The sequence below is a fragment of the Augochlora pura genome, chromosome 6, assembly GCF_028453695.1.
Source record: "Augochlora pura isolate Apur16 chromosome 6, APUR_v2.2.1, whole genome shotgun sequence".
NCBI lineage: Eukaryota > Metazoa > Arthropoda > Insecta > Hymenoptera > Halictidae > Augochlora > Augochlora pura.
Genome location: NC_135777.1, coordinates 9,097,978 through 9,111,879, shown reverse-complemented (window position 1 = coordinate 9,111,879; position 13,902 = coordinate 9,097,978). Strand labels below are relative to the sequence as shown.

At 29.8% G+C, this 13,902-nt stretch overlaps 5 protein-coding genes and 1 pseudogene across 8 annotated transcripts; 2 read left to right on the top strand and 4 right to left on the bottom strand.

The window, feature by feature from the left end:
* Positions 1 to 502: 502 nt before the first annotated feature.
* Med10 (mediator complex subunit 10) lies at positions 503 to 1,919 on the bottom strand. The gene is made up of 3 exons (XM_078182153.1): positions 1,738 to 1,919; positions 1,037 to 1,120; positions 503 to 948 (listed from the first exon to the last, which is right to left on the bottom strand). Exons 1-3 carry the CDS (start codon positions 1,857 to 1,859, stop codon positions 759 to 761), a joined length of 396 nt encoding a protein of 131 aa, XP_078038279.1. The 5' UTR covers positions 1,860 to 1,919; the 3' UTR covers positions 503 to 758.
* Positions 1,920 to 2,062: 143 nt separating this feature from the next.
* Positions 2,063 to 3,627, top strand: LOC144470698 (epimerase family protein SDR39U1). 2 transcript variants are annotated; one of them, XM_078182151.1, is made up of 6 exons: positions 2,063 to 2,243; positions 2,324 to 2,430; positions 2,503 to 2,776; positions 2,859 to 3,124; positions 3,194 to 3,307; positions 3,375 to 3,627. In XM_078182151.1, exons 1-6 carry the CDS (start codon positions 2,219 to 2,221, stop codon positions 3,486 to 3,488), a joined length of 900 nt encoding a protein of 299 aa, XP_078038277.1. In that variant the 5' UTR covers positions 2,063 to 2,218; the 3' UTR covers positions 3,489 to 3,627. The 2 variants fall into 2 exon arrangements, with proteins under 2 accessions (XP_078038277.1, XP_078038278.1); XM_078182152.1 differs by lacking the exon at positions 2,063 to 2,243 and having other exon boundaries at positions 2,322 to 2,430; positions 2,534 to 2,776.
* A 117-nt stretch (positions 3,628 to 3,744) lies between these two features.
* LOC144470701 (uncharacterized) lies at positions 3,745 to 4,412 on the bottom strand. Its single transcript, XM_078182154.1, has 2 exons — positions 4,251 to 4,412; positions 3,745 to 4,156 (listed from the first exon to the last, which is right to left on the bottom strand). The coding sequence occupies exons 1-2, from the start codon at positions 4,345 to 4,347 to the stop codon at positions 3,765 to 3,767; spliced, it is 489 nt and encodes a 162-aa protein (XP_078038280.1). The 5' UTR covers positions 4,348 to 4,412; the 3' UTR covers positions 3,745 to 3,764.
* A 312-nt stretch (positions 4,413 to 4,724) lies between these two features.
* LOC144470938 (E3 ubiquitin-protein ligase RBX1 pseudogene) lies at positions 4,725 to 5,312 on the bottom strand (annotated as a pseudogene).
* A 1,803-nt stretch (positions 5,313 to 7,115) lies between these two features.
* On the top strand, positions 7,116 to 7,759 carry Nd-b8 (NADH dehydrogenase (ubiquinone) B8 subunit). The gene is made up of 3 exons (XM_078183377.1): positions 7,116 to 7,272; positions 7,358 to 7,464; positions 7,608 to 7,759. The coding sequence occupies exons 1-3, from the start codon at positions 7,190 to 7,192 to the stop codon at positions 7,700 to 7,702; spliced, it is 285 nt and encodes a 94-aa protein (XP_078039503.1). The 5' UTR covers positions 7,116 to 7,189; the 3' UTR covers positions 7,703 to 7,759.
* On the bottom strand, positions 7,751 to 11,870 carry LOC144471391 (uncharacterized). 3 transcript variants are annotated; one of them, XR_013494266.1, is made up of 9 exons: positions 11,368 to 11,870; positions 10,628 to 11,156; positions 10,173 to 10,440; positions 9,824 to 10,021; positions 9,550 to 9,717; positions 9,276 to 9,468; positions 8,929 to 9,195; positions 7,965 to 8,836; positions 7,751 to 7,880 (listed from the first exon to the last, which is right to left on the bottom strand). XR_013494266.1 is itself a non-coding variant. In XM_078183376.1 (8 exons), the coding sequence occupies exons 1-8, from the start codon at positions 11,488 to 11,490 to the stop codon at positions 8,603 to 8,605; spliced, it is 1,980 nt and encodes a 659-aa protein (XP_078039502.1). In that variant the 5' UTR covers positions 11,491 to 11,870; the 3' UTR covers positions 7,751 to 8,602. The 3 variants fall into 3 exon arrangements, 1 of the variants encoding a protein (XP_078039502.1); XR_013494267.1 differs by having other exon boundaries at positions 9,824 to 9,955; XM_078183376.1 differs by having other exon boundaries at positions 7,751 to 8,836.
* Between the last annotated feature and the right edge of the window lie 2,032 nt (positions 11,871 to 13,902).

Here is a 13,902-nt window from a genome sequence, read left to right as displayed (position 1 = left end):
TCGTGTATCAAATTTGGACGTCGCTTTGTATAATATATAATAACTAAAGAAGCAATACTTATAAAATAATTTACTTAACGCTGGTCATAACAAGCAAACAAGCAACCCGTTTTAATTTAGTACACTTTCACGTGATCATTTATTTTATAATCCGCACAAAAAAGAAGTTATTTAACAATTTCTTAGGAGGTATCTAAAGACACTAGTAATTCTAAAATAGAAATTTAAAATAGGGTACTTAGTTATGATCCATCTGGTAGAAAGAAGAATAAAAATATCAAATAGGCATTACTTATTTTTAATTATTTGTTTTGATGTTTCTTATGTTACATTGCTGGGTAATACGAAAAATCAATTAATTAAATAAAAGTAACAACGGTTTTTATACAAATTATATTAAAATTTACTCGCTCTGCATCTACTTTGTAAACTTGAGAAATAAATACTTCTTCATTAATCTTTATGCCGCTTAAACTATTCTATTCTTCATCTTACAATGTAGTAAAAAAATCTTAATTTATTGTAAATTCTCTATGTATATAAAATACATGTATATAATACCAACTATCTTATTAATCATTTTGGCTTATAAAACATTCTTCTTAAGATAAGGTTTGTGTAACTTAACTCAATAAGCAACATAAACTGATTGCAATTTCTTCTTTAGCAGTTGTTTTGATCAAAGAAGTATTGACTGATTGAAAAGTTATTGGAACAGAAATAAATGCAGCATTATTTTATATAATTCCTTTTATTGCTTATTCGTCGCCACGTATTGCTCTGTATTTTGCCAGTTCATGTGGAAATACTCTGGTCAGTTCTACTAGCATGTTCGCTTTAAATTTCCTATAAGCATCAATTTTTCCTTTCACTTGCTCATTTTTTGTTAAAGCTTTTTCTATGCAATCTTTTGTGTATAGTTGTGGGTTTCTTCCTTGATCTATGTAACTGAAATCATACAGACATTATTAAACTTTTAATTTCAATGCTTGTTTATAGAATTTCTAATGAAATTAATCCAACAACATATACTCACTCGAAAACTTCCAAGGGTACATGAACCTCTTGAACCTGGGATTTAAGCTTATCTATTTCTTGCAAACCATTTACTAAAAGTTGACTGGAAAAAGAAACTTCATAATAAACATAACCTCTACATTGAACAAATGCAATAAAATCAAATTATAATTCTTTCGTTCTATAACCATTATCTTTGCAAAGAAATTAAAATAAAATGAAATTAAAACATTATCTTATATGTAGATAATAAACTATAAAAATAACATATGATCCACTGCAAAATAGGAGAACTAAAACGAAGCAAAATGATATTCTATAATTTTCGTTGTAAAAATAATTCAGTACAAATTAAGCTTCACACAATTAAGAAAGCTACTATTAAACTAGAAATCTAAGCTTGTCTGTATTATTAAAATGTAGTAAAGGAGGTTTTACCAAGGCACACGTATTCGAAATATGCGAAATTTAATTAAATTTTGTATGATAAATTTTTAACAAAATTAGTTAAACAAAACACGTGAGAAAGGTTATGTACACTACAGCTTTGACAAAAATAAGTATCGGATTTATGCTATAACATATGAAGCGAATAATATGTAATATTTAAATTATAATAAATATCAATCTAAAAGGAATAGTTTGACGCTAGATCAGTAGACAAAACAATTCCTTGTATACAGGTGTAGTAATGCAAAAATTATTACATATAATACGTACATTTTCTGGTTTAATACATTTTGTCCTTGAGGCTGAAAATCGCTCACTATAATACGTATTTGCCTCACATTTTCGATAAATAACTCCAATTGTGTTTCTAAATTTTCTAGTGCAGACGCCATGTTTTATCATTCATGATGCGCAACGCCAACGGCACTGGATGTACTTCCTCCCCGCATTCGTGTACATGCATACATATAGATACACCCTATTGCCTACATATAGTAGGAGGGGTGTGCATATACATGTACATATATGCACCCATGCAAGGAACAGGTACGAGCATAGGTATGCACTTACACACTTATAAAATTACAAGTTTATAGAAACAAGCAGTGCAAACAAAGTGCTAGTATGTTGTCAGATCCCGACTGATCCGACAGATCTCAATGGCAAAGGTTTATTTAACCTCACATTGACAAATAGACTTGAAGAATAATCTTTAAGGCTATACAGGATCTTAATTTTAAATATCAATAATATGGCACTGAACCACGTAGTTGTAGGCAAGTTTGTTTTCATTTAGAAAATTTTATAAACCATTAGGTTATGTCATAGATACGATACAATTATATAATTGCCTCAGGTGGTGGTAAAGGTTTCATTGGATCTCACATAATAAAATCATTATCTTGCAAAGGCGTTAAATGTACAGGTATTTCTCGAATGCCCGGACCTGATCTAATATCATGGGTAAGGTAGAATGCGCGGTGTAATTGTATGTAGAATGATTAACGACATCAGTATATGATGTAAACTCCATAGAATGACATAGAATCTTGTGGTTTACCTGAAGATACGTCAGCTGTAATCAATGTTGCGGGTCAAAATGTACTTGACCCTATGCAACGATGGTCAGAAGGCTTTAAGCAGAACATAGTAAACAGCAGGGTACAAACAACAAAATCTTTAGCTAAAGCAGTAGTAAATACCAAAGCTAATGCCTTTGTAACAATTTCTGGAGTAGCTTACTATAAACCTGATGATAAGATTGAATATACGGAAGAAAACATGTGTGAAAAGTATGACTTTCTATCGGGTAAATTCTATAGTTTATATCTAATATATCTGAAGCTTATATTTCAATTATATTGGTTTTACATTATGGTCTTGTATGTCAGAACTTTGTCATAATTGGGAAGCAGCTGCACACCTTCCAGCAAATAGCACCGTTAGACAAGTTACAATCAGATCTGGTGTTGTATTAGGAAGAGATGGTGGTATGATTCAACAGATTTATTTACCATTTTTTCTTGGTTTGGGTGGTCCCATTGGTAATGGAAATCAGTGTATGCCTTGGATCCACATTACAGATTTAGTTAATATGTTTCTATTTTCACTTGAATGTGAAAATATACGTGGCATACTGAATGGGGTTGCTCCACAGGTGATTAATTCAGACCTAAGTAGAAACCAACTTGCACAAATCAGCTTACTTTATAAATACTGTTGACAGATTGTGACAAACAAAGAATTCACAAAGGTATTTGCAACAACAATGCGGAGACCTGCAATTTTTCCAGTTCCAAGCTTTGTTTTGAATGTCCTGTTAAACAAAGAACGCGCAAAAGTTAGTAACAGAGAATATGTTAAGTAATTTGTTATTGATTCTGACAATTATACCAGCTCCTTTTCAGATTATGCTGGAGGGGCAAAAAGTTGTACCCAAACGTGTTAAAGAATTAGGATTTCAATATCAGTACCCAGATATAAAATCTGCATGTGCAGATATACTTGGTAAAAAGAAGTAACTTATTTTGAAATAAGTAGATGCCTACTTTATAGTTGAGGTTGGATAGATGTACATATTTACAAAACATAATTATATATAAGAAAAGTGTGTTTATACATACAAATAGATGCATGAACATTTTAAATAATTAAATGGAAACAGATATAATTCTACCTTGTGTATGAAAATTGTATATTGAGAAAACCTCTACCTTGTTTGCATTCACCTTAAATTATATTACTAACAACATTTTGTTCGTATTGCCCAAGAATTGGTAAGGCTTAATTTTAATTTCTTAAGCAATCAGATCTACAGGACTGTCTAAAAAGCAATTTATTTCTTTTCTAAGTCTCTGGAGTTCCTTCCATGTGAATCCTTGCATACTTAAAGATATTATTTTTCCATTCTTGCAGAGTATAAAAAGACCCATTTCAATGGAAATTCCAACATATCGAATATCTTCAAGTTTCATTACAATGCACAAATTTTGTTCTCTGTTTAAACATAATCTGTCTATCCATGTATAGTTTCTAATGATAGCGTTATTTTTATCCTTATCTAATACTAAATCTTGGCATTCTCCAAACATATCCAAACAGAACATTATCTCTCCCAACAATAAAACGATCCGATAAAATAAATTTTTTGTTAGCGGCAAAAACATTTCAATGAAAATAGCTGCTGACACTAAAACGGAACAAACGACATTTTCAAAGTATACATAGTAAAAAATATTCAGAAATGTGTATGCTTATTAGGCTCAAGTATAATTATAACTTACGACTGAACAATGACAATAAAATTAACCCTGGTTTACGGCAAACATGAATTTTTCTATCATTTAAGCTAATAATTCGAGGCTTTGTGGATAGAATCATGTTGCAACATTAAAATTTTTCAAATCTATACTCCAGTGATAATTAAAAACCTACATGTCACAAAAATAAAATGAATTTCAGTGGTTTCACGGCGAGAGAAACTTTAAAACTGTTTCTCAATTGTTAGTCATGGAGATATCGTTAATCTCGAAATAAAAAGAAATGCAATTTGACATACCTACAACCTTTCTGATAGAGCGATAAGGGCAATATTGTAATAATTTATTTTCTCTTTCGACACAAACTAATATCGCAAAATATTTCAGCGTCGATGGCTCAATTTTTAATAATAAGCCATTGTAAATAGAGTCGGTTTTCACGTTGTGAAAATAGTAGCGTTATAGGATGTGAAGATCAGTGGAGGCTTGATGTTTGTTTTTATATTATTTATTTATTGGATCACGATATTCGATGACTATATGTTATAAAATGCAGTAACCAATATAATCGGAGAGATTCGGAAACTTGTAGTTTTTTTAATATCTGCTATTTTAACTTAATAAGTGCGCAGTATAAACTTTATAATGCCAGTGCAGTAACATTCTAAATATTCCATGTATTAATAATATCTTTTCTTTTAATTTTTCACTCCTTTTTGTCAATTTCGAGAAGCTGCATTGAATTTTTACCTCGTTTCATCAACTTTTGTTTACATTTAATCATACCTATGTCGGTATTTTTTGTTCTCGAGTATGTTGTTGATGGCAGTTGAACATACTTTGTTAATGACCATATTTTTGGAACTCCCACTCTCTATTGTCAAGTGGACAAACTTGCCGAGTCTTCAACCAAAGCGAGGTGCAATGGAAATCGAATGCATGATTGCATACACCCCAGGCTACGGTACATTCTTCGCTAGTAGCTGACGCTTGATTTGCTTGACATTCGATACAAAGATCCATAATGTGATTACGACATATGGCACAATTGTCTACTACAATAAAATTATGCTCATGTTCATCTTGTCATCATTTAAACAAATTTGGAAGAAATGAAAGCACGAAAATATGTACATATACGTGTATACATACATATAATGCCCAATAGAAAATAACTGTATGTTATAACAAACATAATTATGCAATTGTATTTTGGTGTATATACGGTTAGATTTACACTAGAATGAAATTCAATAAAGACGATTTTTTACGAAATAAGCATTTAATATTGGGCACCATGCGCACGAATATAACGTGTCTTACTAAATGCCTACAGTCTAAGACACTGCAATGAAAACATTAATTAAATTTTTATTTCACTAGAATTCCTACTTTAATTAATTTGTTCTGCACTAAACATGTATATATGCTATCAAAAATGTTACAGTATAATTTATTATTACTAATTAAATTTAATAAACGAATTCTATAATCACTGTAAGAATATTAAGTTTTATTAATATACAAGTTATTTAAACAATTTTTAGTTACATAACTTTACAAGTCACATACATTAGTACAGTAATGGATCCTACACTTATACACTATTTGTGCTCCCTAAGTTGGCGCGCAAATCCCTACCACTTTATTGCGCACCTAGCTCCGCACAAGTAATGTAGAAAGAGAACGAGATACAGTGAAAAGAAACAGAACTATACCTATCAGATTCTATGTGTGGTTGTGCACATGGATAAGAAATCTTGCTTGCTAACTTTGCATGCACGGACTTATTCTTTCCACGCATTCGTTCGTTTGGCGCGATTTCTGAAGCACGCGTCTTGAAATTCTATTTGTAAAGGAGCTTCAACTTTTAAATAAATGAAATTTGTTGCGTCGAATATATTTGCGAAAGTTGTTTAATGTACTTTGGGATAAATATGTTGTCTGGAAATGTTTCTCAGAATCTGGATAAGATTATCATTGTATTGGTGTGAATCCAATAATTAAAAGTTGTCAATGATACTGCTAAACACGGGGTTAAGCTTAGGGAGGAATGTAATAAGGTATTATCAAAAAATTAGGAGGAAAAGCAATATATACTACAAATTATATTGTAACATAGAAAACAATTTCCTAATGTAATAAAACATAGTTTAATGAAAAATATGTACATTGATAGGTTAATTTGATGGCAACTGGATAACGTTGACGATAATCTTTTAAAATACTTATAAAATGAATCGCGTATTATTGATGATAAATTATAATGACAAAAAATGAATTACAAAAATGAATAAATTTTCAAATTTAATGTGTTACATTTTCCTATTGTCTGATCAATTTGAGCTTTTACACGCATAATTATTTCATCTAATGACATAGTTTCGGGACTGTCCCGAAAAATGCTCGCTAACAAATTTTCATCAAGTATAACTAAGGTCTACCTTAACATAGATGTTATGTATATTAAATGTTACAGTGGAGAGTTAATATTAAATTAGGTATCTAATAACTGCTACTTTCTGCGCCTTCGATAAAACATTTTATTGCTCAACATATTCCAATGTGTATTAAACATCCTTCCCAAATACGGATTCAGGAATTATATGAGGCAATAGATTTTATTATGATGGCGCGGCAACTGAATGAATGCGCGAAAAAAACTAAGATCACAAGTACGGTATCAAGTGAGAGCTGCATCGTTCATCGGTGTGATTTGTTCCACATGTAATTGTACTTATTTCATGCTCTCTTGCTCACTCGCTGTTTTCCCTCTTTTTCTTTAACTGTGGGGGCAGCACTGTCTCACTAATAATTCGCCAACAAATCAGAGTCAAGAAAATTACTATGTACACCCTCGCTATCGAATAAAGTTGCGACCTCGAAATGTGCAGGAGTAGGAATAATATTCTGCACTTGCAGTTCAGACTTCACAGTGTATGTATACAGTGTGGTAATAAAAGATGGCCGCTGTTAAACTTGGACCGTATTTAAAAGAGTTACGAATTCTTTTGTGTCAAACATCTAAATCTAGTCAAGGTGTTAGGTAATAATAGTATATATTAATATATATTACAAGATATAATAATTATCAGTAACTATGATTTTCAAATCCTAACCTATTTTTTCAGAGATTTTATCCAACAACAGTATGTACCTCTTAAAAAAAATAACCCACAGTTTCCTATTTTAATTAGAGAATGTTCTTCAACTGAACCGTTTCTATACGCAAGATATGGTAAATTATATAGTATATATACAATTTTATATTTCACAACATTATAGCAACTGCTTAAATCAATCTTTACAGCTATAAATTTAAGTCATTTAGTAATTAATTTCTGTATTAATATATTTATTAATATGAATGACATATTTCAGAATACGGTGTAGAGCAGTGTGTTTCACTACAAAATTTACAGTCTGATGATGTACTTAAATGTATCAAGGAAGTTGCATCTGCTAAACCCAAATAATATATTCTGTTGTAAATGTATCTTAATTTATTTAGTAATAAAATAAAATAAATTTAAGTAGTTGTATAAATTTAATTACAGTGTACATTATGATTATTGTTCAAAATGATTGAAGAATACATGTAAATATCATATTCATATTTTTGTTAAGAGTTGTAATTAAACCTTGGAGGATTCACTGGAAAAATAATATATGTCATATTATTACGACTTAATTATTGTCTAATAAAAATAAATAGAAGACAATTCATACAGTACAAACCTTTTCATATATTTCCACATTGCTGAACTACATTACTGTACTGCTTTCAATATTATTCAATAATTTAAATTTAAAAAAAATATATATATGTTTTGTTAGAATGTGAATTGTTTAACAAGGATTTTAATATAATCAAAACCTAGAATGAACAATTTGCTTAATTTACAAAAATTTTGAAAACCAAAAGAAATAATAAGAAACATAATTCAATGTAACATCCGAAATTATTAGATACATTTTTTTAAATAAAGTAAGACAGTATAAGTATTTAATCAAAATTCTTTTATATGCCATTGTATAGCTAACAGGATTATTTTGATCATGAATTGCATTTTCTATTTATTTTCAAAGTATAATCATAATTAAAGTGAAAGATGTAGCTAAAACATTTGTACACTTATTATCTACAACGAAATCGGTTAATGTTTAACATTAAACAACTATGTTCATATAATTTTTATACTTTTAAAGGTAAATTATTTAAATAATTGGTAAAATATTACCATTTCATTATGTTCATATACAAATTTTGTGTAACTATTCAAAATAGCAGTATATTTAGATAATTATAGATGGTTTTATATTTACTTATAACTGGTTTGTATAACGTAATATTAACCTTTCCATGTTGAACTATATTATTCGCGGTATGTAACATTAGATATATTATAAAAATTATATGGTAAGTTGGGTGGTAAAAAATTCTGCAGTGTAGCTGGCACTGCATTAAAATATGTTGCATTTCTTTCTCGAAATACAGCATCTGGTGCAGTAACAGTTACATCGGATTGAAAATTTTGGATTGCCGTAGTTGGAATAGTTTGTACAACAATTGGTTGAGATGCTGTTGCATGTGATACAGTTTGTATTACCTATGAACATTAAAAAAATTAAATATGCTTCATTGATGAAAATTGGGAACCTCACGAGAAATAGAATATTTGATAAAATAATGTTTTCTTACTTGGACAGTTGATGTTTCTGAATGGGATATAGCAGACAAATGATCTTCAGATGTATTTGATTGGACTGTTTGTGGTTGCTCTGACTGTTGCTGCTGTTGATGTAATTGTTGTTGGGATTGTTGAGATTGTGATAAATGTTTTGTGTGAGATGTATTAATTCCATGTCTACGTTTCATATGCTTATTATAGTTTGGCCAATTTGTAAAATGATGTTGACATTCAAGGCAACTATATGGACGTTCACCAGTATGCTGTCTCCTATGAGTCTAAAATTAAATGAACTTATTAGTTATATATCATTAATTTTTCAAGTACGTATATGAGCCAAAATATTTAATTAACTCACAGTTAGTATGCCTTTGAAGCGAAAACATTTTCCACAAAATTCGCATGTAAATGGCATTGCTCCAGTATGTATTCTGTGATGCTCTCTTAGTGTACCTTTTTCTCGAAAAGTTCTTCCACATACAGCGCACTGATGCGGCTTTGCTCCAGTATGAACTGTTTCATGTTTCTTCAATTGTAACGGAGTTTTAAAGCTACAAATCATATTTAACATTTTACTTTATTTGCATGAAAAATATGCTGACCACATGTCTTATTTAAAAATATAAGCATACGCTTTTGAACATTGAGTACAGCTGTAAGGCTTATCTGCAGAATGAGTTAAAAAATGTGCTTCCAAATTTCCTTTTTGAATAAAACTTTTACCACATTGATCACATGTAAAATTCCTAACTCCAGAATGTATACGTTTATGCGTAACTAAATTTGGTTTTGTTGAAAATCTGGAAAAGTTTCTCTATTATTTGTATATATTTAAAAAACATTATGTAAAAATTCGTATATATTTACATTATGATAAAGAAAAAGAAGATTATTAATTTAAGTTACCTTTTGTCACATTGATCACATGGAAATCTATTCTTCATTGTATCAGGTAAATGGCATCGACTATGGTTGTACAAAGCATTTTGTTGTCTAAATGCCTTTCCACAAGTTTGACATACATGAGGCCGTTCTTCACTATGAATTGCTTTGTGAGAATCTAATACTTTTTTATGTACAAATGATTTCCCACAATCTTCGCAACTAAGTATATATACATATACATACATATATACATACATACATGCGTATATACATGTGCACCGTATATATTATATATGAAAATGTATTGTATGTTAACAAGCTATACGAAATAATAAGTAGTCACACATTTTAATTAAAAGATTATATTTACCTGAATTTTGCTTTATTTTTATGTCGTTTGACATGAGTAAGGAAACCATAATATTTATCATAAACTTTACAGCATAAAACACACATGTACTTTGCTTGTTGATTGTGAACAGTTTCATGATGTTCCTCTAATCCTTCTAAGCTTGGCAATTTATCATTACAGTCTGTGCAAAGCCAAGGGTACCTATCCATATTGTCACCTCTTTTATGTCCAAACTTTAATGATTCTGTTGTATGTGATTCAATGATCTCTAAATCCGAATCTGTACCTATATCAATAATAACATATTTACATGCTTCAAAATCAAAAGATTTAATTTATAAATTATTAAGCATTTTTTTACAAGGACATTAAAATGACATAATAATAGTATGTGTAATAGTACATAATACAAAGCTATTTACAGTAATTAGTTTTATATCGATTTTATAAATATATTATAAATATATTGTTACCTGTCATATAATTATCTGGAACCTTAATATTAGTTTTTACATTCATATTAGTATGTTCTTTTTCCAAGTCAGAATTTACATATAAATTTGTATCGTCCAATTTTTGATTCTGGTTTTTCCGTTTTAGCTTCTTTTTTGTCTGTTTAGGTGATGTTTTTTTCATCTGTATTTTACATTTTTTTTCTTTTGCATTGTTTTCTGATTCCTTAACCTCATACTTTTTTTGGCTAATACTTTTAGTTTCCTCAATGAAATAGTTATGTGAGACATTAGACTCATGAATATAATTATTCGACAGCTGACATTCTGTGACAGCGTCTCCAGCTTCTTCCTCTTTCGGAAATGCAACTGATTTTTGAATGTAATCTAGGTTTGTTTCTAATGACTGTGGTTCAGACTTAGTATTTATGAGTAATTGCCTGAGAGATGTTTGTGCCTGGTTGGTTTTCTCAAAAAACTCACTGCACTGATTTAATAATATACAACAGTCAATGCAAACTGTAAGCGGTAATCCATCAGTTATCAATACCTGTGAAAACATTAACTTAAAAGTGACATGTCTGTGACGAAGTAGAATATGTATATATATATATATAATAAATTAATACTAAAAGACAGATTCACTGTCTATTTAAAATCGAGAAATTATAATTAATGAAAATGAGAATGACAGACAGAATTTTTTGCAACTCTAAATCTATATTATTTGAAAGAAGCTATTAAAGAATATGCATGTTCACCTGAATTTGCAAACACTTGGTTATTTTAGCTTCTATAGCTAATTTTTGTCCCTCGGCATCATAAATTCCAATAAAATTTTCTTTGGTCTCGGCGCAGAGCCGGCAAAGTTCCGGCTCCGTCATTGTTCACATATAAAATCTGAGGATATGTATCACGGTACAGTACATTGTCACAAAAATTGAAAGTTTGATCGCATCATCTCACATTTACACTGCGATATGTGATAAATAAAAAATTGATTCGGACGCCAAACAAGATAGCGGACATGTTGTTTCTTTGCACAATAAAAATATAAACTGCTTTTCAGTGCACATAGAAAATGTTATATTAATGGATCGTTTTGTCTTAATACATATGTCGATAATGATGCTAGATTCTTAGGAAATAATTAGCGCTGGACTTCCCATTATGTCATATCTGAATAAAAGCACTCATTTATTTCATTATGCTTGTTTAGAAAAGTGTATACTGTTACTCTGTTCTACTACGTATGTAAGTGCATATGTACATCTGTGTATTCACACAAACATGCACAGTTGAAACGCCATTCGGGTTTTCAGGTGGCGACACGAGCGTAGAAATAAAATTACTAAACGTGAATGATAGCAGATTATAACAACAGTAATTTGTCACAGGCTACACGTGTTTTGTTCAAATTCATTTTAAAGTAAATTTTCTTAGTAACAAGAAGGTACTTGACAAAAGAACAATTTTTTCTTTGATGCTGATCAGTATATAGTTAAATACTCATACATATGTATAGACACATGGTACTTGTATAATTATATATATATAATATAATTCAATCATATATAATTTTACATATTTTTTCATATACTTAGAGATACAATTTCGTGTAATGTTTTAATAATGAAACATTTAAATGCGCTTCACAACAAAAATTGAGATCAGAAACTATACAGACATTTATGGTGATTTTGTAGTGCAATTATTAATATGTACAATTTTCAAAAATAATTGATATTTATTTGTAAGTAAAGGTATTTATAGAAAACAGCTGTGAATTTGTTACTCTTGAGTCACAGTAGTAGAGAGTGCTCAATTTATCAACTGTGTTCGCACTGAAGTGTTCACAGGAATGGTCCCTTGAGTATACTTACCGACGTTACTAGTAGTAAACTTTGTTTCGCGGTTAGTTTCGAATTTGGAACATAATTATGTGTACTTTAGGAGTGTATTCAAGCAAATACAAGGTTATAATATTCTCATTCCAATATGTATTACACCCATTTATTATTAAAGCATTAAATGGGTTAAAAATTATTTAACCCATTTAAGTTGCTAAAGATAAGGGTGAACATAAATTTGAAAAATGAATATTATGGATCCTGGCGGTTATAAAATACGTACGTGGTGGAAGGCATGTTTCAATTAGTAAAAGGGTGTCACTATGGTGCAACCTTCGTTTCGTTTCGAACTGTCAACGAAAGCTATTTGCTCTTCTCTTTCACTTTTATATTTACTTTCTCGATTTTTCCTGTCGAATATTCGCTTTATTTAACCAAAACCTTTACGTTCCACGTAATTTCGAAACTCAAACAGCCGCGGTTTGGGTATCAATTTTAGTTTTCATGACTGATGTTTATATTAATATACGAGTTTTACTTGGGGCACATGATGCAAATTATTAATACTTGTGTAATACAACTTTTTCTAACTTTTTTTTATTGTTACCGTCGCTGGTAATAATATAAAAAACTGTAATCATAGATCTTAAATAATTTGAACTGATATAAAAAAACTTAATTTCTTTAGGTTACACGCTGGAAGTATTAATAAATATTTGTTTCTACCTTGTTTTCCTTTTGCAATTATTTTTTTAATGGTTTCAGTACAGTATTGAATATTTATTGTCGTAGAAGATTAAATTAAATCACACGGACGCTTCTCTGTTTTCTTTAGTGAATACTACAGTAGCGTGTAATTTGAGAAATTAGTTTATTTGGGGCCAAGTACAGAAATTATGCTGTGATGTTGTGGTTGCATTTATTTCACGAACACTTTCCCTCGACTAGTAATCGTATCTTCTAGGCCAAACCATTATATGATAACAATAAAGAACTTTCCTATTTTCCTAACACCATTCCCTGAATGTTTTACATTCTTCTCTCCCAAGAAATTAAATTTCGTCATTTTGAAAACATCTGGCATAAACTCGTGTGTATTGTAAATCATGGAATAAGTAACAACAACTTTAGTAAAAATTTACAAATTAAATACAATTCATTGAAGTAGTATATAAGGTATGCAACCGAAAACAATCACCATTTATTAATATCTTAGGATATATTAGAAAATATATAAGTGTTTTCGGATTATTATAAATAATTTATTTGTGGTATTCATATTAGATCTCTTATAAAGAAATAAATTATAGTGTATTTTGTGACATATGTCTATCCCTTATTACTTTATTAATTTAATATTTGATCCCGCATTATTTTAAAATGTAAAGGGATGCATACTAAAACAGAATGTTTATATATCTATAATAATTAATTTCTAGCCATACT